The sequence below is a fragment of the Trichechus manatus genome, unplaced genomic scaffold, assembly GCF_000243295.1.
Source record: "Trichechus manatus latirostris isolate Lorelei unplaced genomic scaffold, TriManLat1.0 scaffold00172, whole genome shotgun sequence".
Taxonomy (NCBI): Eukaryota; Metazoa; Chordata; class Mammalia; order Sirenia; family Trichechidae; genus Trichechus; species Trichechus manatus.
Genome location: NW_004444108.1, coordinates 2,133,643 through 2,161,325, shown reverse-complemented (window position 1 = coordinate 2,161,325; position 27,683 = coordinate 2,133,643). Strand labels below are relative to the sequence as shown.

Below are 27,683 nucleotides of genomic sequence, written 5' to 3'. Positions count from 1 at the left end.
GGGTTAAAAATATAATCTTAAAAAAAAATCATTAACCATAGCAATTGTAATACTTCGTAATACCTAGAAATAATTCTAACCAAAACTGTGCAAAAAAAATTGTTATTGAGAAATTACTTCTACAGAGAATAATAATAAAAGTTTATTGAAGAATATCAAAGAAAATCTACGTCCATAGACTGGAAGTCTCCGTAACAGAAAATACGAACGGTCCAGCAGCAGTCTCAAGGCAAGGCTATGGAAGAGGGCTGATGGGGCCCAGGGCACTAGGAGGCAGGGATCAGGCAGCTGAGAACTCCTTGTCCCAGGAAGTGGGCAAATGGCAGAAGGTGGCCTTGCACATGAGCTGAGGCCCTTGCTCATGTTCCAATGGACATCACTTCAAAGATACAAATTCAAAGATAAAATTATTGAGAATTGCAAGACAGTGGCTGCAGATCATTAAACCCCAAGCACAGAGCCCTTCTAAGCACAGAGCCCTGTCCGACTGCATTGGCCACACACCCATGAAGTAGGCCCTGCTGATACCCAGACCCTGCCTCCAGATAATGTAATTTAATTGCTTTAGAGTATAGCCTGGATATCAAGATTTTTTTGATCTCTCAGATGATTCTCATGTCCAGTTATGATTGAGAACCTATTCCCTAGACAATATCATGCATGTGTTTATCAGGAGAAATGTACTTGAATGTTCGTACAACAGTCTTTGTAATAACAACAACAACAAAAAGAGTGAAAAAAACTAATATTAACCAGAAGTATAATGAATAAATACATTTGAAGATATTTTCATGCAGTGGATTTTTGCAAAGTAGTAAAAAGGAATGATTACTAGCTCTACCTCACAACATGTCTTCATTTCAGGATAATAAATGGGTCAGCAAAAAAACAGGTGGTACGATTATAGAAAGGAGCCCTGGTAGCACAATGATTAAGAGCTTGGCCGCTAACCGAAAGGTCAGCAGTTCGAACCCACCAGCGGCTCTGTGGGAGAAAAGACCTGGCAGTCTGCTCTTATAAAGACTACAGCCTAGGAAACCCTATGGGGCAGTTCTATTCTGTCCTATAAGGTTGCTATGAATCGGAATAGAGCCCACGGCATACAACAACAATATTATAGAATTTTCAAAAAGATGGAAAATTAAACAATACAGTGAATAGAGTTAAAAACATATACTGTAAAAATAAAAAGAAAGCAAAGGATTAATGAACACAAAATTCAGGAGATGGTTACTTCTGAGTTGAGGGAGAACATGATGTGATAAAGAGGGGCAGTTGGGAATGATGACAATGGCGATGATCTTCTTTAGCTAAATTAGTCTTTATACTTTTATTTATATTTTAAATTTTCTTTGCTAATTTATTCATCATTTAACAAAAACAAATTTTTAAAAAGGCAGTGGAAATGATCCATGCCAAGAAACAATGGTTGAATATTCAAGAAAGAGTTAAATTGTTTCCCCTTACATAACCCAGATAATACATGGTAGAGTCAGGATCTCAGCCCAAGACTGTGATATGCCAAAGTGTGTGCTCTCTCCAGGTTACCGCTTTGCCACAAGAGACCATGAATTCAGGATCATTGGAAAAGGTATAAGGTTTGTGAATCCTCATAAATCCATGTAAATGTCTACTTTGGGCAACGAAAGTGCCATTTACTGACAATAAAAGAAGCAGAATGTTTTCGAGAAGGGGTATTAATAGGTTAGAAGAAATGTAATATTTCTAACAAGTCACTGAAAAGATGCTTGCTGTTGTTGTTGTGTGCCATGAAGTCGATTCCAACACACAGCAACCTCATGACAAAGTAGAACTGCCCCCATAGGGTTTCCTAGGCTGTAATCTCTACGTGAGCAGATTGCCAGGCCTTTCCTCCCTTGGAGCAGCTGGTGAGTTTGAACCGGAGACCTTTTGGTTAGCAGCCAAGCGCTTAGCTATTGTGCCACCAGGGCTCCTTGAAAAGATGCTTAGAGGCATTTAAAATAAAAATTCTAATTGAAACAGTGAGATTTTTTTCGTTGAGAATGTACTTTAGAATCGACATCTTTTACCAGTTTTTTTAAATGTAAAATTCCTATGCTCGAGTAACCCCACTCTTCAAAAGCTATTCTGTAGAAATGCCAGCAAAAATGTGTAAAAACATTTATTGCAGCAATATCTGTAATAATAAACAGTTGCACTCAATATCCACAGTAGTAAAAGAATAGTTAAATGAATTATGGTATATCTATACTGCAGGATACTATGCAAACTTTAAAAAAGAAAGAAGCCATCATATATATAGACACACTTTAAAATCGGTCCACCATTTACGTTTAAGGTAACAAGCAAACTGTAAAGCAATATATATAGTGTGATTCTATTTTAAAAATGTGTGTGTGTGTGGGTGTGTGGCAAGGTGAGATCTGTGTGTATATGGCATTTATTTGTGTGTATATAAGGTATTCAAGGTATATATGCATTGCAGGTAAGGGAAAAAGTCAAAAGAATTTACACCAGCTGACTATAGCTATGACGAAGATAAAAATAGAACACTCTTGTCCGCTGGAGGTGGACCCCCCCTCTGTGGACTGAATCCTTCTGTGTCAGGAGGGAAACACATTAATGTATCCTTAATTCTTTCTGTTTCTATGATCTTCTTTCTCTTACCCAGTTTCTCTTTCTTCCATTGCTCTCATCTCTGTATCAGCTGTAACTGCCACAAGTTTGCTCTGCCCGACACTATATCAGAGAAAAGTCGGACTGTTATGAGTACAGAGGTTACCAGTTAAGTGGCGGCTGGTGGCAGAACACACAGTTTATTCAAGATACTCTTTTGAGTAATTCTGGCCCTGCCTGAAGGAACTGAGGAGACAGGACTCTTCAGCACGCTTCACAGCTCAGTTCTGAGACCAGAACTAAGAGTTTCCGATTGGAAGGGCTTTGAAGCATACTGGACAGACACGAGCTTGTGTTCTTTACCGTTTCACGAGCAGGCGAACCTAGTGGACTCTGAGGCCAGCGAGCCGCGGTTTGAATGGTGACTACCTTGTCCTTGGATAGGACCCTGGGAATTCATTTAATCTCTTAGCTTCCTTTTCATCATATGTAAAACTGAGAAAATAATAGTATCTAGCTCTTGCAGATGTTAAGACTAAATGAGAAAATGTTATACCCTTGACAAGAAAATACTCTATATTTATAGTTGCTGTAAGGCTCTGATTTGGCTCCATCAATGTATCCAAGATTATTTCTAGAAGAATTTATGCTAGAAGCAAGTGTTTTCGAAACTTCAGAAAGAAACCCATTAGTGAGTCATGATATCTAACAGTGGGTGGTATTCAGCATTGAATAAAATTAATACATGGAATAATAATAATAAAAGATTATATTGCACGTAAGAGTCCTGGGTGGCACAAATGGTTAAGCATTCCAATACTAGCTGAAAGGCTGGCTATTCGAACCTACCCAGAGGCACCTTGGAAGACAGGCCTACTGATCTGCTTCCGTATAGCCTTGAAAACCCTATGGAACAGTTCTACTCTGCACAGGTGGAGTTGCTATGAGTCAGAATTGACTCGATGGCAACCACCACCACCACCACCACCAACACCGCACATAAATGTTAATGTAAAATGTATTGACTAATGTAGCCTGAGATCAAATGAGTGTGAAAAACAATGCTTCTAAGCTGAGGAAACACGACAAACTGAAAAAAACCTCCTTAACTGTTCTCTCAGTTCTACTCATTTCTGCTCCTTTCGAATAAAGTAAGCAGAAGCTAAAGGGTTTTGGAAGCATGCATCAAAAATGTAAGTGCTGGACTGACGGTAGAAGTCAGGGGACAATGGTTAGAGACATTCTTCATTCAGAATATGTCCTTGTGCTTCTTCCATATAATTGGGGGAGGGGGTGAGGGCTGGTTAGAATTAGCCAGGCCTAAAGATTTGTTTTTTGTTTTTGTTTGAAACATTTCCTATTAGTTCAAATACTTAGAACTGTGACTGAAGGCCTTTGAGGTGCCTTTAATTCTATAATCCTGTCACTTGAAATTCCTAATTTTAGTAGGTAATGATCAAGGAGAAAACCTCATAAAGCTTAGTCTCACTATATGCATGCAGAAAAGTGAAATTATTTAAACTTTCATTTTTCTACAATATTCATGTAGTACTTCAATACCTATGGATTTTTTTAGTGTTCACGTCTACTGTCTCTCCATGGATTTTTTTTGCTCAGTACAAGTCATCGTGGCCAAACACAGTAATGATGAAATGCAACAATAATTAGAGTACATGGGAGAAAACCAGGCTTGGGACAGGAATTAGGATGTTCAGGAAACTGAGCTATCAGTAATCAGTAGGATATACTTTTTTTTTTTTTGGCATGCCATTTACTATAACTACAATCCACTTGTAACTAATCATTGTTAAGTAACAGTATATAGTGCTGTTGGTTATTTTGTCATTTGGTATTTCCTGCTGTAATGTAATATGTCATTCATTATTAGTACTTCTAGTTTCAGCATAACTAACCACTTAACGTCAATCAGAGAGGAAGATTGTTTAGAAAATAACACTCAACATGTATAACGTTAAAATTCTTCTCTTTGTATCATGATTTCAAGTGAAATATGTTTGTAGTGCTAATTATAGAAATTATAGAAATAGTTCCATAGACAGCGCTGGTATAATCAAAACCATACACTCCAAGTTGTACGCGTATTACCTAACATACACCAAAAAATCACAATTTTGATCACACTGGCTAATGTGTCTCTCCTATGTGTCTGTAAAGAAAAGTATAACCATATAACTGTAGAACATTTTCCATAAACATAAAGATTGCATTTGCAGTGAAACAGTAGGGCCATTATTTCCTCCTGGGAATGGTGCCTGTAGGTTAGAGGTTTACCATTAGAGGCCTGGGGGCCTGGGGTGTCTTTGGGCACAGGTGATTGCATGGACAGACCCTGAAGATGGATAATGTGGAGGTCTTAGTACATGATTGTTCACTTAGATTCTTTGTATAAGACTCATAGACAAATTCTCACTCAATTCTTGCTATGTGACTCTGAGTAAATGAATTGAATTCCCAAATCCCAGTTTCCTTATCACTTAAATAGAGTAAATAATACCTTCCAGAGATGTGCTTTCCATCTCACCATCATAGGTAGATGAGCAGACATGTTAAAGACCAATGGGAGAAATAACTAAATCCCGGGGTAAATATATTTTACAAAAGTTGAACCACCATATGGGAATTGTTACATTAATGATCCTCGATGAATTCCACCTTGGATATTCACATCCTTGTGTAGTCCCTTCCCACAGTGACTCTGGAGTTGGCCATGTGACTTACTTTGTCTAATGGGACATTAGCAAATGTGACAGAAACAGATGCTAGGTAAGTGTTTGCACGTTGAGATTGAGCCACTCAGAATGTGCTACTACTATGTAAGAGACCTAGGCTATACTGCTGAAGAGATCCTGTAGAGGAAAGCCAAGATAGCTGAGCCAACAGTGCTCGTAGATTCTCTCTTGTACCATCCAGCCTTGGTTGAGCCACTTGATGACTGTAGCTACATGAGTGACCCCAGAAAAGACCATCAGAAAAACTACTCAGCTAAGCCAAGCACAATGTGCAGAATTGCTAGCAAGTAGTTTTTTTTTCAAGCCACTAAGTTTTGATGTGATTTGTTACGCAGCAATAAATAACTGATACAGCCAGTTATCTGATAGGATAAACATTTTGTTCTACTGATGTTGAAATCAATATGTGGTAACTAGGGGTGACCTATTACACAAATGAAAAACATGTACCACTTTCTGACAAGTTAGTAAAATAGCAAATGCACAAACCACAATTATTAAATAAAATTTAAAATGGAATAGTAAGCACAAAATTGTCTTTGTGAACAAATTTTCTGTATTGGATTACAATTTCGTGCTGTATAGACAAAAATGAGAAGAATTTATATGTGTTAAGGCAATTTTATTTGGAGAACTTACTGAAACACGATCTTCCATGAAGCATGTGCTGGAAAATCTTGCACAAAGATTCTTCACTTTGTGTAATGGACCTACAGGTGCACTGTACTTGAAGAACCGTCCCAAAGGTACCAATGTAAGCTGCTTTGCAGTCATTGTTTCCTGAGCAAATGAGGTCTTGCTTGCTTAAGGTGCTGATGCAGGTCTCATCTTCATGGCATTTTCTAGTCACATGCTGCCAACATTTTGACTTAAATGTTCTATAGCGTCGCCTGAAAAAACAGTCAAGAAGATAAATTAACCTCTGAATAGTATAATTTCACATTAATGTGTGGTGCTGCCTCCCCTAATGAAAGACTGATATAAAACAAAATGTCTCCTGGATCCTAGTACATAGTTAAAAACTAAGTTTGTTCATTTAAACACCTCAGTAAGGAGTGTGGAAGGAAAGATAAAGGAACCTTGTGAATTATTTTCCTTTTGTGATGAAAGACAGATGCTAAGTATAGAATCCCCTGTATAAATTTTTCTTTCTTACTAATTGCCTTTTAATGGGTAATGATTTGCTATATGAAATACTGGGGAGACTTCTCAGCAATTTTTTTTTTTTGGAAAGAGAATGTTGTTCTCTGGCTACGTTTAGCCATTGTCTGACACCAGGGGATTTCAGATAAGGTACTTGACCTTTCCAGCCAGTTTCCTGCAGAGTAGGAAGTATTGTACTCTTCTTCAACAATTCTAAGCAGAATAAATGAGTTTCTCTGGCAGTAAAAGTTAATTTATAGCAAAACACACAAGTTTATTTACTGGCCAAGAGAATCCATTGGAATCACATGGATTCATAACTTTTCTGAGTACATATTTCATTACTGCTATAATAGCTTTGCATAAAATTATAGATAAGGTATAATTTCATTTCTGAAATTTCAAAGAAGATATGCTTTTCAATAGAATCAAGTATATTAATCTTCTAACCTAATGTTTATCATCCAAAATTATTTTTTATCCTTTCTTGACTAGGTCATCATCAAACATGCATGAAACTTCTTTGAGTATATGGTATTTGTCAGGAGTCTATTTTTCCACATGGTGCTATTCTGCTTGAAGCCACAAACCACATTGTTTTCATTAATATGTTTTAAGTCATCTTAGAATCTGTTTTTGATACAATGACAAAAATTAAGTATTTTATATTAAAATATATATCTAAAGAAATACTACAATTCTCTGAACATGTAATTCTGAAGCCAGAAGAACAAATATGTTCCATTAATGCTATTAAGGATTATATATAACATGTCATCTAAGTGTAAATATTGATAGTATCAATTATCATTTAGGATATTGATAGAGCATAACTTTGCACCTTCATGCTGTTTAATCTTTTTTAAATGTGTGTATTACTAAGTTTAAGATGAATTATATATCTACTCAATAAGTTATGTCATTCAGAAATTAAGTTGTGAAATTTTGTCAAAATGATAAACTAATATTTAATTAAAAACAAAAAAAGAAATATACTCTGCACACTAGTTACCTAAATCCTATGAATTTAAAATTTTTAAATGTTGAAACATTTTTATGTTAGAGAAATTTTATTCTCAGTTTGAAATATTTTGATGTATAGTGTTTCATTATCCTTATTTTCTTGATATTCTTCGATTTTTATATTGATTTATTGTTCAACTAATGATGTGCTCAAAAGAGTAATTTTTGAAAATGAGTTTGAATATTTTGTTTTTGCTATTAATTTCTAGTTACATTGCAAAATTTAAGAGAATGTGGTCTACATAATTTCTGCACACAGAAATTTTCACATTTGCCTTTGTGATATATAGTTAAGTTTTGTAACTATTCCATGGCACTTGAAATATATAATTTTTTTTTCTAAGCAAATAAATTTTTCTGACTACTTTCTTGAGTTTATACATAAGACAGTATGATACATACTTTTTAGTAAGTTCCTAAACATTTATAGTTGGCAAAACATTATCTCACCACCCAATAAATATTTGTATTAGACAAAATTAATTGAAAAATGGCATGTATATTACCTTTTTTGACATTTTCAATGAAAAAAAATTTCAAAAACCATCATAAATTGAGAAACTAGGAACCAAGACAGAAATTGTATTATAAAAATCACGTTCAATGCTTTGCACCATGAACATGCTCTTCTGCAAATACACAGATGATAAATGGCTTAACATCCCCATAGAAGAAGTGGTTTTCCATTAAGATTTTTTTTATCTCTGAATTATATTAACAATAATTTAATATAAATAGTGGAAATTTTCCTAAGGCAAAATTTGCTTGGGAAAATGACAGGATTTGTCTTTTCACCTGGACTACTTATAGCATATAATAATTCTATCATCGCTATGAAATATTCATCAAGGGACTATTAGCACATGGCAAAAGGAAATTGAAGAGACATAGTCATTATCCTCTGTACTAATCTAAGAAAGATAGAAATTACATAAAAGAGGCATACGTATGTGCATTAAAACACTATAAAGTTAAGTAAGTACAAAATATTCAAAAGCAGAGGAAAAGGTTGGCAGATGGCATCTTTTGAGTGACTACCATGTTCCTGCACCAAGCACTTTGGAGAGATGGTTAAACACGGAAGGTCTTTTTGAGGAAAATCACCAACTCTGTAGCAGTTAGTCTAGGGAGGGGATGAACCAAGGTCAGGTTAACGCCAGAGTTAGCTTCTGAATCCATCACCAGGCTTCACAAGAATGGTAGCAGTAGCTCCTGTCACTTGCCATTAAGCTATTTCATTTGATAGAGAAGCTCAGGTATATAACACTCTGAAGGTTGAGTGCAAAAGACTTCAAGAAAATGAAGCGGCATGTCTAGAGCCCTGACACTAAGATCAGGCAGAGCTGGTTAGCCATCCATGGAGATATTTAGAATTTTCACAGAGATTGAGTTTTTTGTCTTGACTGATTAAGTTATTTTTAGATTTCATTGTTAGCATAGCTATATGATAGATAGAAGTATTCCATTTATGATAGTCTTGTTTGTGATATAAGTGCTATAAATCAAACATGTTTACCATATCTCATTGATTGAAAAGCATATTATTATTTTACATACAACTAAACATAATTAGCTATGACAAATGTTTTCTTGTCATTGACCTAGAAACTCATTCCAGATATTTCAAGGATGTTAACATGTGTAAAAATATTTGCATGTTAGAATAGATGAAAATTAATATTTCACTAATAAGGATTTTTGCCACAACTTGTCTATCAGTTTGTTGTACTGTGGTGGCTTGTGTGTTGCTGTAATGGTGGAAGCTATGCCACTGGTATTTCAAATGTCAGCAGGTTCACCTGTGGTGGACAGGCTTCAGTGGAGCTTCCAGACTAAGACAGACTAAAAAGAAGGACATGGTGAGCTACTTCTGAAAAAACTTGCCACTGAAAACCTTATGAATAGCAGTGGAATATTGTCTGATATAGTGCCGGAAGATGAGCCCCTCATGTTGGAATGTACTCAAAATACGACTGGGGAAGAGTTGCCTCCACAAAGTGGAGTTGACCTTAATAATGTAAAAGGAATAAAGCCTTTGGGACCTTCATTTGCTGATGTGGCATGACTCAAAATGAGAAGAAACAGCCGTAAACATCCATTAATAATCAGAACATGGAATGTATGAAATATGAATCTAGAAAAATTGGAAGTTGTCAAAAATGAAATGGAACACTTGAAGAGCGATAGCCTAGGCACTAGTAAGCTGAAATGGACTGATACTGGCCTTTTGAATCAGAGAATCATATAGTCTACTATGCTGGGAATTGCAAATTGAAGAGGAATGGTATTGCACTCATTGTCAAAAAGAACATTTCAAGATCTATGCTGAAGTACAACACTGTCAGAGATAGGATAATATCCATAAGCCTACAAGGAAGACCAGTTAATACGACTATTATTCCAATTCACACACCAACCACTAAGGCCAAAGATGAAGAAATTGAAGATTTTTACCAAATTCTGCAGTCTGAAATTGATGAAACATGCAATCAAGATGCACTGATAATCACTGGTGATTGGAATGTGAAAGTTGGAAACAAAAAGGAAGGATTGGTAGTTGGAAAATATGGTCTTGGTGATAGAACCAATGCCAGAGATGGCATGACAGAATTTTGGGAGACCAACAATTTCTTCATTGCAAATACCTTTTTTCAACAACATAAATGGCAACTATACACATGGACTTCTCCAAATGGAACATGCAGGAATCAAATGGACTACATCTATGAAAAGAGGTAATGGAGAAACTCAATATCATCAGTTAGAATAAGACCAGGAGCCGGTTGCAGAATGGACCATCAATTATTCACATGCAAGTTCAAGTTGAAGCTGAAGAAAATTAAAATAAGTTCACGAGAGCCAAAGTACAACCTTGAGTATATCCCACCTGAATTTAGAGACCATTTCAAGAACAGATCTGACACATTGGACACTAATGACCAAAGACCAGAGGAGTTGCAGGATGACATCAAGAACATCATACATGAAAAAAGCAAAAGGTCATTAAAAAGACAGGAAAGAAAGAAAAGAACAAAATGGATGTCAGAAGAGACTTGGAAACTTGTTCTTGAATATAGAGTAGCTAAAGCGAATGGAAGAAATGATGAAGTAAAAGAGCTGAACAGAAGTTTTCAAATGGCAGCTTGAGAAGACAAAGTATTACAATGAAATGTGCAAAGACCTTGAGTTAGAAAACCAAAACAGAAGAACACACTCAGCATTTCTCAAGCTGAAATAACTGACGAAAAAAATCAAGCCTCGAATTGCAACATTGAAGGACAAAATATTGACTGACACAGGAAGCATCAAAAGAAGATGGAAGGAATACACAGAGTCACTGTAACAAAAAGAACTGGTTGACGTTCAGCCACTTCGGGAGGTAGCATATGATAAAGAACCAATGGTACTGAAGGAAGAAGCCAAGCTGCACTGAAGGCATTGATGGAAAATAAGGCTCCAGAAATTGATGGACTACCTATTGAGATGTTTCAACAAAGGGGTGCAACTCTGGAAGAACTCACTCATCTATGCCAAGAAATTTGGAAGACAGCTACTTGTCCAACTGACTAGAACAGATCCATATTTGTGCCCATTGCAAAGAGAGGTGACCCAACAGAATGTGGACATTATCACACACAAGTAAAATTATGCTGAAGATAATTCGAAAATAGTTGCAGCTATACATTGACAAGGAACTGCCAGAAACTCAAGCTGGATTCAGAAGAGCAAGTGGAACAAGGGGTATCATTGGGGATGTCAGATTGATTGTGGCTGAAAGCAGAGAATGCCAGAAAGATGTTTGCATGTATTTTATTGACTATGCAAAGGTTGTGTGGATCATAACAAATTATGGGTAACATTGCAAAGAATGAGAATTCCAGAACACTTAATTGAGCTCCTATGGAACCTGTACATAGATCAAGAGGCAGTCGTTTGAACAGAACACAGAACTGCACAGTTTAAAATCAGGGAAGATGTGCGTCAAGGTTGTGTCCTTTCACCATACTTAGTGGTTAAGAGCTACTGCTGCTAACCAAAAGGTCGGCAGTTTGAATTCACCACCACACGCTCCTTGGAAACCCTATGGGGCAGTTCTACCCTGTCATATATGAGTCGGAATCAACTTGATGGCAGTGAGGTTTTTTAATTTCTTTTTGGTTTATTCAATCTGTATGTTGAACAAATAATCAGAGAATCTGGACTTTATGAAGAAGAAAGCAGCATCAGAATAAGATGTAGATGACACAACCTTGCTTGCTGAAAGTGAAGAGGACTTGAAGCACTTACTGATGAAGATCAAAGACCACAGCCTTCAGTATGGATTACACCTTAACATAAAAGAAAGCAAAAATCCTCACAACTGGACCAATAAGCAACTTCATAACAAACAGAAAATATTGAAGTTGTCAAGGATTTCATTTTACTTTGATCCACAATCAATGCCCGTGGAAGCAGCAGTTAAGAAAATGAATAAATTTAATGTTATTAATTAATAATTAATGATAATTAATTAATAATATAATAAAACACTAATAATTAATAAACCTTAAAATAACTGATAAACATCAGTGTGACAGGATTCTTGAATACAATTTGCTTCAGTATTCTGCTTAAATTCTTTCCCCTTTACTTCATAGCACGCATGTTTTACGGAAGCACTTGTCATTTTTGACAAATGTTTATAAGACATGGAGCTATTTTGCAGATTAAAATTAATCTTATCTGAGGGTAAGAGAGTAATGATAGCTAAAAACTCAGTTTACTGAGAATCAGCCTCTTGGGGAACTTGATATCATAAAAACTTTGAGCTCACTTGCCAATGACTGAAGCAACATAACACATGTGACATATCTTGTTCTGAGCTACCACACACTGAGATAGCCCTCCGCACCAAGTGTTCTGTTTGATCTTTAAGTGAATTTGCTATATATAAACCAAACAATCGTTTTGTTTAACTAGTATAGAATGTCTGCCTTGAGCATTGTGCTGTTTTAAAGAACTATCTGTATGGGATCAAACTGACAACAGCAACTTGGAAGATTAGATAGGAAACACTTAGGGGGCAGTGATTTTATGTTAATAGGGGAGGAACAATTTGGAAAGGAAGGTGAGAATGTTTGCACAACTTGAATAATGTAATAAACATCACTGAATTGTACATATAGAAACTGTTGAATTGGCGTATGTTTTCAACAACAACAACAAAAATAAATTATTTAATAAAAAAAAATTAGTGTGAAGAATTACCTACAAAAGAAAAAAAACAGAAAAGATTATTCCAAAAATAATAATAATTTAAGGCTGGCTGCTAAATAAAACTCCTTCAACACGATAACATCAATGCTACAAATAGTTTGGAGTCATCAAATTGATTCAGTGTTCTCATTCTTTCCTCCATCTTGTGCACAAGCGTCCACTTATCTGTGGATTTCTGACCTCGCAGAAGATAAATTCATCTTGCCCATACAATAAAATGTTTAATGAAGACCACAGTGAAATAAAAATACCACAAGAGTGTTGGATTAGAATTACGATTCCCAAGGGGTGGTTACTCACATAGGTACAATCTAGTCTCAACTAGCAGCTAGTGTGAAAGTTTTAATGAGTGAGTCGGATCATTCACACCTCTGCTCAAAATCCTCCATAGCCCCTCCATTTTACTCCGTGTAAAAACCAAGTCCTTGCAATGTCCCTTAGGACCTTACATAACCTGGGCCTCTCTACACCTCACCCCGTTAAATCTCTAATCTGCTCTCCCCTTGCACACTCTACCCTCACTGCTTTTTGAACACGCCAAGCACGTTTCTTCCTCATCACCTTTGTACTAGCTGATCCCTTTGCTTGGGAGCTCTTCTTTCAGATATTTACATGGCCCTTTCCCTCATCTTCTTCAATTCTTCGATAAAATGCTCCCTACTGAGGCCATCCCATTTGCACTGCAACCCTTCCTGCCCCATTCACAACGGCCCTTGTTCTGCTCTTCATTTTCTCCAGAGCACTTACTACCTCACAGTATACACCTTCCAAATTCATTGCATTTAGTTTGTAGTCTGTGTCACCTCACTAGAATATAAGTTCCACAAGGGCAGACGTGACTTTCTCTTGTTGTTCACAAATTTATTCCACCTTCCTAGGGCAATAGTAGGTGCTTGAAAAATATTTTTTGAATAAACAAATAAACGAGTAACATGACTCCCCATAGAAAGTCAAGGGTTTGAGGTTGAGAAGATGAGAATGGGAATGTTTCCGACATCGTGGCATACGTATGTGCTGGGGATGCTCAAACTGAATTGCAGTGACGCCACCTTCTCTTGCCTCATCTCCAGCCTATTACAGAAAAGATTTATTTTGAAGAGCCACCTTGCTAAGCTTCTATAAAGTTTAATAGCTTTATATAATCACACAGAAAAACAAATAAACAAACTGACATACAAGACAGATATATTAACCAATTCTTTAGTCTGAACTGAATACATAATTTTAATAATGCTGCTTGATGGCTTCGAAATCTTGACATACAGAATTTCTTTGTTTTAAAAACCTGTTCTGCATTTGAATTGCAAAATGGATATGACATATGTACCACGAATTCAAAAATAAGAATTTTCTGGCTTTATTTGGAACATGTTGGATGACAGTGGGCACTCTCGCAAATGTAATGAGATCAAGTGTTTGGGCTGGACTGTAACAAATAAGGTGGCAAAACAAGAAAGTAAGGTATGCGTGTTTTTACTCACCTGCATAATCCATCATTTCGGCAGCTGTGAATTACATTGAGGCAAGTGGGGGGTGGAACTCCGCTCACTGCACATGGCTTGCTGTGAAGAGCTTCTTTGGACTGCTGACAAGGTATATCAGATTGAGCACAGTCACAAAAAGCCAACATCTGGGCAATGTTAAAAGGCATATTTTGATAGAAGAACCTTATGGCTGCTTGGCAGCGTTTCACATCACACAGATTTCCATTTGCTGAACAAGCTTTAAGGTAAGGGGCCAACTGTGCATTACAGACCACATCCCCTACACATGCCTCTGCCACTTCCAAACAGGACCGGATCCCTTTGAAACCTGAAAGGAATGATATGCCCAGGTCGTGGAAAAGTAAACATAAAGCTATACACACAGCATCTCCAAAATACTGTGAGAGGACTGTGAACAAAACGCAACTGATGCAACAACGTGCTATTTTTGGCAAATATGACTTTTCTTTTTAAAGAATAATTATGAATTTACGGGGATCTGAGCAGTGGGCTATTTGAATTATCTTTCATCTATGCCTGATACTTATTGGGATCCAGAAGTGATGAGAGGTGTGTAGGGCCAAAACTACACTGAGGGAAAAAAGTTCTGAGCCCAGTTTTCTCAAATGTAAACAATAAATCTTCAAAAATTACATTCGAACTATGTAGCTTATTTTGGCTCAAGTCAAAATGACACTTATTCTGTTGCGTGTTCTATTTGGGGGAGAATCTTGACTAAAGGCTGCATATAGTTTTTCTGGCATATGAAGATATTCATGTTCTGAAAAACGCAGGTACATGTGAACACCCCAGCCGCACAACAAACACACATACACAAAACCAATTGATACAAACATATTTAATTTCTGAGATTTTAACCAAAAACATAATCTTTAGTTTTAATTGTAAAGTATTTCTCAGCATACCCATAAATCAATGATGGATGGGCAAAACAGCTGCCTTTGATACATCATTGCTAAAGGAAATGTTATGATTTTGTTGCATTTTGTTACCTTAGAATTATTAAAAAACCACACAGTTTATTTTGTAGTAGCTAATCTTTAAGAAGCCTGGTAACTACACTCTAAGTTATATTATCTAGTATTTACAATGCAGATCAAAATTACAGTTGATAAACATTACCATGATGAGAAAGAGTAGTTAGATTCCATTTGAATTTATTATCCTCCTTTATATTATCTAGAAGGAAAATAAAGAAACAATTTCATTATTGAACAATTTTCTAAATTTAACAGGAGAACGTGGAATAAATTTACTTAAAAAGTAATCACACAAAAATACACACAAACTCATTTAACACTTATTTAACCTTTGACATTCAAAATCAGTGATGTTCAAGTGAAGAAAAAGAAACCCCTGAGATATCATTCACACAAGTTAAACAGCCCTGCTAAGAGGATTTAGTTACTGGAAGACTTTTAAAAATGCTGATGTCCAGGCCACGTGCACTGAAATAAACAAAGACTATCTGAGGAGAAAGGCCAAAAGGAATATTAGCTGGGAAAAAAAAAAAAAAACTTTTCCGTTTAGGCCTTAATTAGTTTGAAATGCAATTTAAAGACTACCTCTACATCTGATTAGCTTAGCTTCCAAGAGTTCTTGACAATTACAACTATAGAATTGGAAAATCTCATTGATGGAAGTGACCTCAGTGGTTGCTTACATCTAGATAGATCATTCCATTTAAGTAACGTTGGTTGAGTCCCTGTATATACCAGGCACCAGACTGTAGATGTAAATCTGCAGCTACCATCATTGAGAGTCCCTCCACCTGATAAGGAAATATAGACATATAAACACAAAACAAAATGAAATATGAGGAGCGCTACTAGAGATATGTATAAAGTGATCGGGGGATAGTATGATCAAATTTTTGTTTTAAAATTAAAACTTAATTTTTGCCAATGGCTATAGTTTAAGAAATTTAAATAAGATTAAAATTAAGAAAGTAGGTGTCATGGATTGTACTGTGTCCCCAAAAAATATCTATCAGTTTGGCTGGGTCATGATTCCCAGTATTGTATGATTGTGTACCATTTTGTAATCTGATGTGATTTCTTTACGTGTTGTAAACTCTATCATTATGATGTAATAAGATGGATTATCGGCAGTTATACTGATGAGGTATACAAGATTAGATAGTGTCTTAAGCCGATCTCTTTTGAGGTATAAAAGAGAGAAGTGAGCAAGACACATGGGGACCTCATACCACCAAGAAAGCAACACCAGGAGCAAAGCGCGTCCTTTGGACCTGAGGTTCCTGCACTGAGATGCTCACAGACCAAGGGAAGACTGATGACAAGGACCTTCCTCCAGAGCTGACAAAGAGAGAAGGCCTTCCCCTGGAACCTGAATTTGGACTTGTAGCCTACTAGACTGTGAGAGAATAAATTTCTCTTTGTTAAAGCCCTCCACTTGTGGTATTTCTGTTATAGCAGCACTAGCCGACTAAGAAAGTAGGTTAAGATATTAATTTTTGTTATGTCATGAAAGTCCCTTCATGATTCAGTTTGCTCCCACCTAGGTTATCTGTCCTACTCCTTGCCCACTTACCTGCTGCGCATATATATGATGATCAAATCACAGATTTTTTTACATCCCATAAAAGATAGCTCCATGAATAAAGGACATTGTGGATTTTTTTTATTCTATTGCATAAAATCTAGCACATTGTAAATATCTCATTGATTTTTTCTGAATTAATTAATAAATGAATAAAATTAACATTATGCCCAAACTTTAAGACACTTCACCTCTTTCTCCACAAATCCTTTGGGATGTAGTTATGGTACTAGTTTATTATTTGAATTTTCCAGGGGAAATAGAGGCAGAAGTGACAATGCTAAAATCAGAAACAGAATGTTCTTTAGTTAACTCGTATTTGTGATTATAATGTTCCTAATGTTCCTTTGAATACCAACCTGACACAATGTCCTGGTTGAATCCATATTCATAGTCTTCCTTGAAGTCTGGGACTTGATGTACTTGGGCATCCTGTATACAAATGTCTTCAAATAAACTTTTCCTAATTTGAATGCAGTCTACTTCTGAGGAGTCGTTGCATTGGCAATTCCATAAAACTGTTTCTTTCAGACGCTCTCTTAATGCTGTACACAGGTGGACTCCATCAAGGGTCTTGCATCGTTCTGTTTCTTTCCCACAGGTTTCCTTAAAATTCTCATACAACAGAATACAGTGTTCGGATTTCTGGCAGACATGTGCAGCCATGACACAGTCATTAGTTTTTTCAACCATTAATGACGTATCTTTTGGATGGAGCCATTGTGTGATATTTGATTGTGAAGCCAGATCTGGGGACAGCACTGATTCATCTATAAAGTATAATGACTAAAAAGTAAATAAGTTCATTTACTTGTAAACTTTTAATATGTTTTTAAAAATTATATAGGCATATCTTTTATAAATATTCCAATATCTTTTCCCTTTCAAAAACCATTGAAAAATATTTTAAGAGAGCTGGGGTAAATGATATTGATATTTAAAAAATTGAGATATAAGGCATTATGATTATTTACAGCTTTATATTGTTTCCTGGCAATTTGATCCACCTTCATGTTTTTCTTTACCTTCTATAGACATTTGACTCCAAATATGTATCCCTATTTTAGACTTCTTCTCAACTGGAGACCCATATTTGTAAATGCCAGCTAGATGAGGTATGTTCCTTTACCTTTTTTTAAAAAAATCGATTTCTTTTTCTGTCATGTGAAACTTAAAAACAAACAAACCAACTAACATTCCTAACCTAGATTTATATAACTATAAGAATTCAGTGTGGGCTGTTAATTGAGAAATGTGCAAGATGCTATAGCAGTCTGGGTTTCAAAGCACATGTGCTACAATGTTTCTAACTCTGAACAGTGCTTATGATGATACCAAGTTAGTATGTAAGTAAATATTTTTATATTATGGAATTGTTTATACTACCTTTTTCTTGCATAAGTATGAAACATTGAAAAAAAAACAAAACTAGTACGTAAAAAATGCTCCCTCAATACAACCAGTATGATACTCCAGAGGAAAAAGTGACTTTGGCTGAAGGAAGAATGGTAGGGTCAAGGAAGATTTCATTGTAGAATTCTGCTTGTATTGCCTTTTACGTAGAGAAGAAATTTTACAAGTCGACAGAGTACACTGACTCTTCACTTATTGATATGGTTAGGCGCCAAAGACCAGGATGTTATGCGAGAGTTTACTTCAGGCTACCATACTCAATGCACAAGAGATGATCTGAAATGAATGACATTGTCTTAATCTTATAATTCCTGACTGACTCTTGACTTAAGCTTAATATTGTACATTTCAAGGTTCAGTGAAAACTCCATGTATTAAATGTTGGTTTATTGTACAAAAATATACATGAAATACAGTACAAAATCATATTTTACAATGACACAGCACAGGACAACAAAGTTAATCAGACACCAGATCACAAAATGGAGAATGATTATATCATTACATAAATGCCAAATCACATCCTTACATAACTGTCACACTACTGAGAATCATGGCCCAGTCAAGTTCACACGTAACCTTAACCATCGCAGTCAGCGTTACTCTCACCTAGCAGCTTGGCATCTGTTACTGCCAGACATATGTTGTTAATGTGCAAAATAGTCAAATAGTATTTTTTTTCACTATTGTCAAACGTGTGAAATGTCAGATAACAAGAAAGTTGATAAGTGAGGAGTAGGTGTACTTCTGAAAGCTTACTCGGAGTCCTATAATGAAATTGTTTTTCTTACCTCCTTTCTACAAAGTTTATAAAATTATGGGATTATTGGAGCTACCTAGAAGAGCATATACTCTCAATGGGGGTGATATAACAACCACGGGGGTAAAAATTGGTACTGGATGGGGGCAAAAAATATCTATTTTTTAATATATATAAGACATAGATAGATAGACAGATACAGATATAGATAGTACCTACACAGATTTATAGTATGTCGGTGATATTAAAATTTCGTGGGGGGTAGAGGAATTAGGAAAAAGCTTTCTTAAAAGGCTCCTTAAGGGGAAATAATGAAAAAATGTTGAAAAAACTTTAGGTACATTTTCCAGGAGAAAACGGAAATTCAGAAAAGTTTTACACAAGAAAAACAATGAATTATCTTATAAATAAGGTAAAAATGATTGCTACAATCATCAAAATGTAATAAAAAATAAAAGTAAAAGATGAGGACAATATATCACTAAAAGGTAATAAACATAGGTGTTAAGTTCCAAAGGGTGTCTCAGATGCAATGATTCAAAAATATAACTCTTTATTATTGTCCCCAGTCCTGTCTTTTCTTCTTTATTTCCTGTCTCAGTATACAGCAGTGCCTTTGCTCCAAACCAGCCACTTGAGTATCACGCTTAACATATTTCATACTCCTCATATCCAACTGGTTAGCAATTCCTACTGACTATAATTTATAAATATGTCTTAAATGCGTCTACTTCTTACAACCCTCAGCACCAGTGTTGTAGGTCAGGCATGTATCATCTGTCTCCCAAATTATTTTGATGGCTTTTTAACTGATATGCCTGGTCTGCATCTTTATCTCTCCTCCATTCTCCATTCCATTCTCTACACTACTGTCAGTGATATCTTTTGAAAAGCTGATTCTTCATCCCTCCATTTAAAATCCACTAATAGATTCTCATAACAACAGTTTAAAGTCTAATCTCTTTAGCAAGATATGCAAGTTTAGCTCCTCTCCTTTTTATAAACATCTGGTTTCTTTCCAGCATCGTCTCCTAATACTCCTTTATAAGCATTCTACACTCCAGCCTAACAAAGGATTTGTAGCTTCCCAAATGTGCCCTTCCTTGTCTCCCTAATGAATGCCAACTCACCCTAAAAGGCCTAAGTCTGTCATTTCTTCCAAGAAGCCTTCAACCGTTGTTTCTTGCTCTCTGAATTCAAGCACTCTGTGTGTGTGTGCATGTGTTTGTGTGTGTGTATGTGTACATATTTTCTAGCACTTAATATTGTACATTTGATATTTGGCAACTGATCATTTTAATATTCATAATTTTTAAAGAATTGAGTTTACACAAGTATGTTTCCTATGATAATGTAATTAAACTAGAAATCAATAATGAAGATATTTGGGAAATACCCAAATATTTTAAAATTAAACAAAAGCCTCCAAACAAATTATGAGTCAAAGGGGAAACAATAAAATATTTTGAATTGAATAAAAATGAAAATACAATGTATCAAATGTGTGGATGGAGCTAAAACAATACTTAGAGGGAAATTTATAATATTAAATGTGTATATGAGGAAAGAAGAAAAGTTTCAAATTAATGACCTAAGCTTTTATCTTAAGAGTTTAGAAGAAGAAGAGCAACATAAGGTCTAGTCAAACAAAGGAAAAGAAATAATGAAGATAAGAGTGACAGAGAGAGAGACAGAAAGAGAGATGGAGAGAGGAGACTATGAGGAAATATTAGAAGCAAATATAAAAAAGTGTAAAATAAATTCTTATTTACAACAGTACCAAAAAAGTGAAGTATATATGTCTAAATCTAACAAAAAGTGTGCAAGAACTAAAAACAAAAAGTGTTGATGAAGGAGATCAAAGAATCCCTAAATAGATTGATCCAGAGTCACCATAGTAAGGGTATCAAGACTCTCTAAACTGATCTATAGTTTCAGTGTAAGCCAAACAAAAAAGGCAGCAGAGTTTTGGTAGAAATTGACAAGCTGATTCAAACTGATGTGAAAAGGAAAACTAGAACAGTCAAAACGATTTTAAATAAGAACAAAGTTAGACGCGTCATGGTGCTTCATTTGAAGACTTCCTTCTGATAAAGGAGCACTAAGACTATGTAGTGGGAGAAGGAAAGATACATAGATTAATGGAACACAAACAGAGTCTAGAAATGGATCCACAAATATATTGCCAATTGATTTTCAAAAAAAGTGAAACTGATAGTCTTTTTAGCAAATGGTGCTGGAGCAATTGGATATCCATATTGGGGGAAAAAAAGGGAACCTGGCCTGTATCTTGTACCATATACAAAAATTCAACTTAAAATAAATCATTGCCCTAATGCAAAACCTAAACTATGTAATTCCTAGAACATACGAGAAAATCTTTGTAAATGTGTGTTATACAGATTTCTTAGATGGAACATCAAAGGTATATAATTCATAAAAGAAAAAAGATGATAAACTGGACTTTATCAAAATTAAAAACTTACTTTTTTAAAGATATTCATAATGTAATGAAATACAGACTGGGGAATACTATTTAGAAAACATATATTTTGATTAAAACTCTATTCAATTTCTAGAAACTCTCAAAATTTCAATAAGAAAACCAAAACTCTATTTTAAAACTTAGCAAAAGTTTTAAAGAGATACTTTACCAGAGAAAATATATCTGCAAGGCAAATGAGTACATGAAAAGATGTTCAACATTATTAATCATTAACCCACTGGCACTGAATCAATTCCAACTCATAGTGACCCTATAGGACAGAGTAGAACTGCCCCATAGGGTTTCCAAGGAGTGGCTGGTGGATTCAAACTGTTGACCTTTTGGTTAGCAGCTGAGCTCTTAACCACTGTGCCACCAGGGCTCCTACTAATCATTAGGTAAGTGCAAATTAAGACAATGTGGTCTTAGAATGGAAAAAATTAAGTACTGGTGAGAATATGGAGCAACTGTTATATTTATACAATGATGATGGAAAGGCAAAATGTTACACCAACTTTGAAACATAGTTTGGAAGCTTTTTATAAAGTTAAACATACACTTACTATATGACTCAGCAATTTCATACAGCAAAAGGAAATGTTCACACAAATTCTGTAGTGATTGTGTACAGTAGCTTTATCTATAATCTTCAGTAAAAATAGAAACAACTCAAATGACTTTCAGTAGCAAATGGGTAGCCAGTCTGTGGTATACCCATACAATGGAATACTACTTATCAAGAAAATAAGCATATGCATACCGGAAACATTGATGAACCTCAAATACATTAAGTTAAATAAAAGAGTTCAGAGTCAGACTCAAAAGGGGCAGCAATACTGTAATTTCATTTATATGAAATTCTAGAAAAGGCAAGTTATGAAAAAGAAAATTGTTCAATGAGCCCACCATGGATAATTGGAAGGGTTGGACCACCACGAAGCCCTTCAAGATAGCTGAGACTTAATCTTTTCTCTAGTAACGTGAGAGAAGGTTAATTATTAAAGAAGATGTGAGAACTGTATGGCAACAGATGCATTCCCAAGCTGATCACTTTTCAGAGAGAGTATATATGGACATTGAGAATCAGGAAACTGGTCCCTTTTGAACTATTTGATCCCACATACCCCTTGGGAAGTCTTTGTGTACCCTCAAGTGTACATACAGACTAGTGGGATGACCACTACTCTAGTGTTACCCTGGCACCTTGGGTAAGTAGTAAGTAAATCCATGTTAAATGATTAAATGCCCCTATGCAAAGGCAAGTAGAACTCTAGGTAAGTACTTATATTTTGTTTTCTCCCGGGAGGCTCTGAGCTCCTTAACAACAAAGATGGACCTTATTTGTCTTCTGTCATCTGGATCTGGTACAAAGCCAGAGTAAGCCCCACAAACATATCTGTTGAATGAGTGAGTCTGTAATACTAATGAAATTGAATGAAACTTGAAATTGAGCTTAGCAATTACAGAAATATGTCATGCATTTACTGAGGTTACAGCTCACAAAACCCCAAGTCACATAAAAAATCAATCCAATTACATCTATTGCCATTGAGTTGATTCCATAGGTGTGGTTAATTTTTGTAATTGTGCTGTTCTTTTCCATGAATGTAAATATTCCATACAAAAAAGTATTACCTGATTTAATGATGCACTGTTTTCCAAGCAATTTGTTAGGAATACAATAAAGGTCATCAGGGCAGAGACACTCTTTAAATAGGAAATTGCTTTTCACTAAAGACTGGATACTCAGGTTACAGTTCAATGAATCCTTCATCTTGCAAGAGTTACCTGGATTTTACAATCAAACACATAATACTCCAGATATTATTCCAAATATAACTTTGAGTCCCCCTCCCCAAAGACTTTTTAACATATTAACTTGAAGTCTACAAGGAAGACCAGTTAGCATGAATATTATTCAACTTTTGCAGTCTGAAATTGATCAAACATTCAATCAAGATACATTGATATTTACAGGTGATCGGAATGTGAAAGTCAGAAACAAAGAAGGGTTGGTACTTGGAAAATATGGACCTGGTGATAGAAACGATAATTTTGCGAAACCAATGACTTATTCATTGCAAATACCTTTTTTCAACAACATAAAGAGCTACTATACACATGGACCTCAGCAGATGGAATACACAGGAATCAAATCAACTACATCTATGGAAAGAGACGATGGAGAATCTCATTATCATTAGTCAGAACAAGGCCAGCGGCCAGCTGTGAAACAAGCAATTGCACATATGCAAGTTCAAGTCGAAGCTGAAGCAAATTAAAACAAGTCCATGAGAGCCAGAGTGTGACCTTGAGTATATCCTACCTGAATTTAGAGACCATCTCAAGAATAGATTGATGTATTGAACATTAATGACCGAAGACAAGACAAGTTGTAGGATGACATCAACGACACCATACATGAAGAAAAACAAGTCATTAAAAAGACAGGAAAGAAAGAAAAGACCAAAATGGATGTCATAAGAGACTCTAAAACTTGCTCTTGAACGTAGAGTAGCTGAAGCAAATGGAAGAAATGATGAAGTAAACCAGCTAAAGAGAAGATGGTGGCTTCAAAGGATCTCTTGAGAAGACAAAGTAAAGTGGTATAATGAAATGTGCAAAGACCTGGAGTTAGAAAACCAAAAGGGAAAAACATACTCAGCATTTCTCAAGCTGAAAGAAATGAAGAAAAAATTCAAGCATCGAGTTGCAATATTGAAGGATTCTATGGTGGCGCAGGGGTTAAGAGTTCTGTTGCTAACCAAAAGGTCTGCAGTTCAAATCCAACAGCTGATCTTTGAAAACCCTATGGGGAAGTTCTACTCTGTCCTATAGGGTTGCTGTGAGTCGGAGACGGCAATGGGTATGGGCAAAATATTGAAAGTTGCAGGAAGCATCAAAAGACGATGGAGGGAATACACAGAGTCAATGTACCAAAAAGAATTGGTCAACATTCAACCATTTCAGGAGGCAGCATATGATCAAGGATTGATGGTCTTTTGGTTTTTTTTTTTTTTTTTAATTGTACTTTAGGTAAGGGTTTACAGAACAAACTAGCTTCTCATTAAAAAGTTAGTAACACATACTGTTTTATGACATTGGTTAACAACTCCAAGAAAAGTCGGCACTCTCCCTTGTTGACCTTGAGTTCCCTATTAACAGCTTTCATGTCCCCTCCTGCCTTCTAGTCCTTGACCCTGGGCTGGTGTGTCCCTTTAGCCTTGTTTTATTTTATGGGCCTATCTAATCTTTGACTGAAGGGTGAACCTCAGGAATGACTTCATTACTGAGCTAAAAAGGTGTCAGGGGATCATACTCTTGGGGTTTCTCCAGTCTCTATCGGGCCAGTAGGTCTGTTCTTTTTTTGTGGGTTAGAATTTTGTTCTACATTTTTCTCCAGTCTGTCCGGGACTCTGTATTGTGATCCCTGTCAGAGCAGTCAGTAGTGATAGCCGGGCACCATCTAGGTGTACTGGACTCAGACTGATGGAGACCATGGTAGTTGTGGTCCCTTAGTCCTTTGGACTAATCTTTCCCTTGTGTCTTTAGTTTTCTTCATTGTCCCTTACTCCCAAAGGGCTGAGAACTGTGGAGTATATTAGATGGTGACTCACAGGCTTTTAAGACCCCAGACGCTACTCACCAAAGTAGAATGTAGAACATTTTCTTTATAAACTATGTCATGCTAATTAAGCTAGATATTCCTCGAGACCATGGTCCCCATAGCCCCCATCCCAGTAATTTGGTCCCTCAGGGAGTTTGGATGTGTCTATGGAGCTTTCATGACCTTGCCTTGTACAAGATGTGTTGGCTTCCCCAGTATTGTGTACTGTCTTACCCTTCACCAAAGTTACCACTTATCTATTGTCTATTTAGTGTTTTTCCATCTCCACCCCACCCCTTGTAACTGTCAAGGATTGTTTCTTTTTGTGTGTAAACCCTTTCATGAGTTTTTATAGTAGTGATCTCAGACAATATTTGTCCTTTTGTGATTGACTAATTTCACTCAGCATAATGCCCTCCAGATTCACCCATAGTGTGAGATGCTTTGCAGATTCATTATTGGTCTTTATCATTATGTAGTACTCCATTGTGTGTATGTACTGTAGTTGTTTATCCATTCCTCTGTTGTTGGGCATCTAGGTAGTTTCTATCTTTTTTTCTATTGTGAACAATGCTGCAATGAACATGAGTGTGCATATGTTTATTCGTGTGACAGCTCTTATTTTTCTAGGATATATTTCTAGGAGTGGGATTGCTGGATCACATGGTACTTCTATTTCTAGCTTTTTAAGGAAGCGTCATATCATTTTCCAAAGTGGTTGTACTGTTTGCATACCTACCAACAGTGCAGAAGAGTTCTGATCTCCCTGCAACCTCTCTAATATTTGTTATTTCAGTTTTTTTTTTTTTTTTGATCGTGCCAGTAATGCCAGGGTGAGATGGTATCTCATTGTGATTTTAATTTGCATTTCTCTAATGGCTAGTGATCACAAGCATTTCCTCATGTGTCTGTTAGCTGCTTGAGTGTCTTCTTTGGTGAAGTGTCTGTTCATTTCCTTTGCCCATTTTTTAATTGGATTTTTTGTCTTCTTGTTGTAGAGGTGTTGGATTTTCCTGTAGATTTTAGAGATTAGAACTTTGTTGGATTTGTAATGGCCAAAAGTTTTTTCCCAGTCTGTAGGTTCTCTTTTCACTCTTTTGGTGCAGTCTTTTGATGAACGTAAGTGGTTAATTTTTAGAAGATCCCAATTATCTAACTGGTCTTCTGGAATTTGTGTGTTGTTAGTTATGTTTTTTACCCTGTTAATGCTGTGTATTAGAGCTCTAGTGTTGATCTTACTTTTTCTTCTATGATCTTTATAGTTTTGGGTTTTATATTTAGGTCTTTGATCCATTTTGAGTTAGTTTTTGTGTGTGGTGTGAGGTATAGGTCCTGTTTCATTTTTTTGCAGATGGACATCCAGTTTTGCCGTCCTCATTTGTTAAAAAGACTGTCTATTCCCCATTTGATGGTCTTTTGGCATTCATAGAAGATCAGGTGAATGGATTTACATCTAGGTTCTCAATTCTGTTCCATTGGTTAATGTATCTGTCCTTTGTACCAGTACCAGACTGTTTTGACTACTGTAGCTGTATAGTAGGTTCTGTGGTCAGGTAGTGCAAGACCTACTTTTTTCTTCTTCTTCAATAGTGCTTTACTTATCCGGGGCCTCTTCCCTTTCCATATAAGGTTAATGATTAGTTTTGCCAACTCTTTAAAGAATGTTGTTGGTATTTGGATCGGGATTGCATTGTATTTGTAAATTGTTTTGGGTAGAATTGTCATTTTCACAATATTAAGTCTACCTATCCATGAGAATGGGATGTTTTTCTATTTATGTAGGTTTCTTTTGGTTTCTAGTAGTAGTGTTTTGTAGTTTTCTTGGTATAGGTCTTTAACATCCCTGATTAGATTTATTCCTAAGTATTTTATTTTTTTAGGGGCTATAATAAATGGTATTGTTTTCCTGATTTCCTTTTCGTCATTCTCTTTATTGATGTATAGGAATCCAACTGATTTTTGTATGTTTATCTTGTATCCTGCTACACTGCTGAATCTTTCTATTAGTCCCAGTAGTTTTCTGGTGGATTTCTATGTATAGTATATCATCCACAAATAGGGACAGTTTAACTTCTTCATTACCAGTTTGGATGCTGTTTATTTCTTTTTGTTGTATTATTGCTCTAGCTAGAACTTCCAGCACAATGTTAAATAGGAGTGGTGATAAAGGACATCCTTGTTTCACTCCTGTTCTCAAGGGGAATGTTTTCAGGCTCTTTCCTTTAAGAATGATGTTGGCCGTTGGTTTTGTATAGATGCCCTTTATTATGTTGAGGAATTTCCCTTCTATACATATTTTATTGAAAGTCTTTATCAGGAATGGGTGTTGGACATTGTTGAATGCCTTTTCTACATCAGTTGAGATGATCATGTGATTCTTTTCTTTCCTTGTATTTGTGTGGTGGATTACATTGATTGATTTTCTAATGTTGAACCATCCTTGCATACCTGGTAAGAATCCTACTTGGTTGTGGTGTATTAGTTTTTTGATATGATGCTGAATTCTATTGGCTAGAATTTTGTTGAGAATTTTTGCATCTATATTCATGAGAGATATTGGTCTGTAATTTTCTTTTTTTGT

General features: G+C 35.8%; 1 protein-coding gene across 1 annotated transcript in view; it reads right to left on the bottom strand.

Annotated features, from left to right (window-relative positions):
• Positions 1–27,683, bottom strand: part of GFRAL (GDNF family receptor alpha like) — a 77,878-nt gene that overhangs the window by 34,364 nt on the left and 15,831 nt on the right. Inside the window, exons 3-6 of the mRNA XM_004386835.3 lie at positions 23,131–23,289; positions 15,398–15,454; positions 14,252–14,582; positions 5,988–6,238 (exon numbers count right to left, since the gene is read on the bottom strand). Coding sequence (XP_004386892.2) covers positions 5,988–6,238; positions 14,252–14,582; positions 15,398–15,454; positions 23,131–23,289 — 798 coding nt within the window. The remainder of the gene's footprint in view (positions 1–5,987; positions 6,239–14,251; positions 14,583–15,397; positions 15,455–23,130; positions 23,290–27,683) is intronic.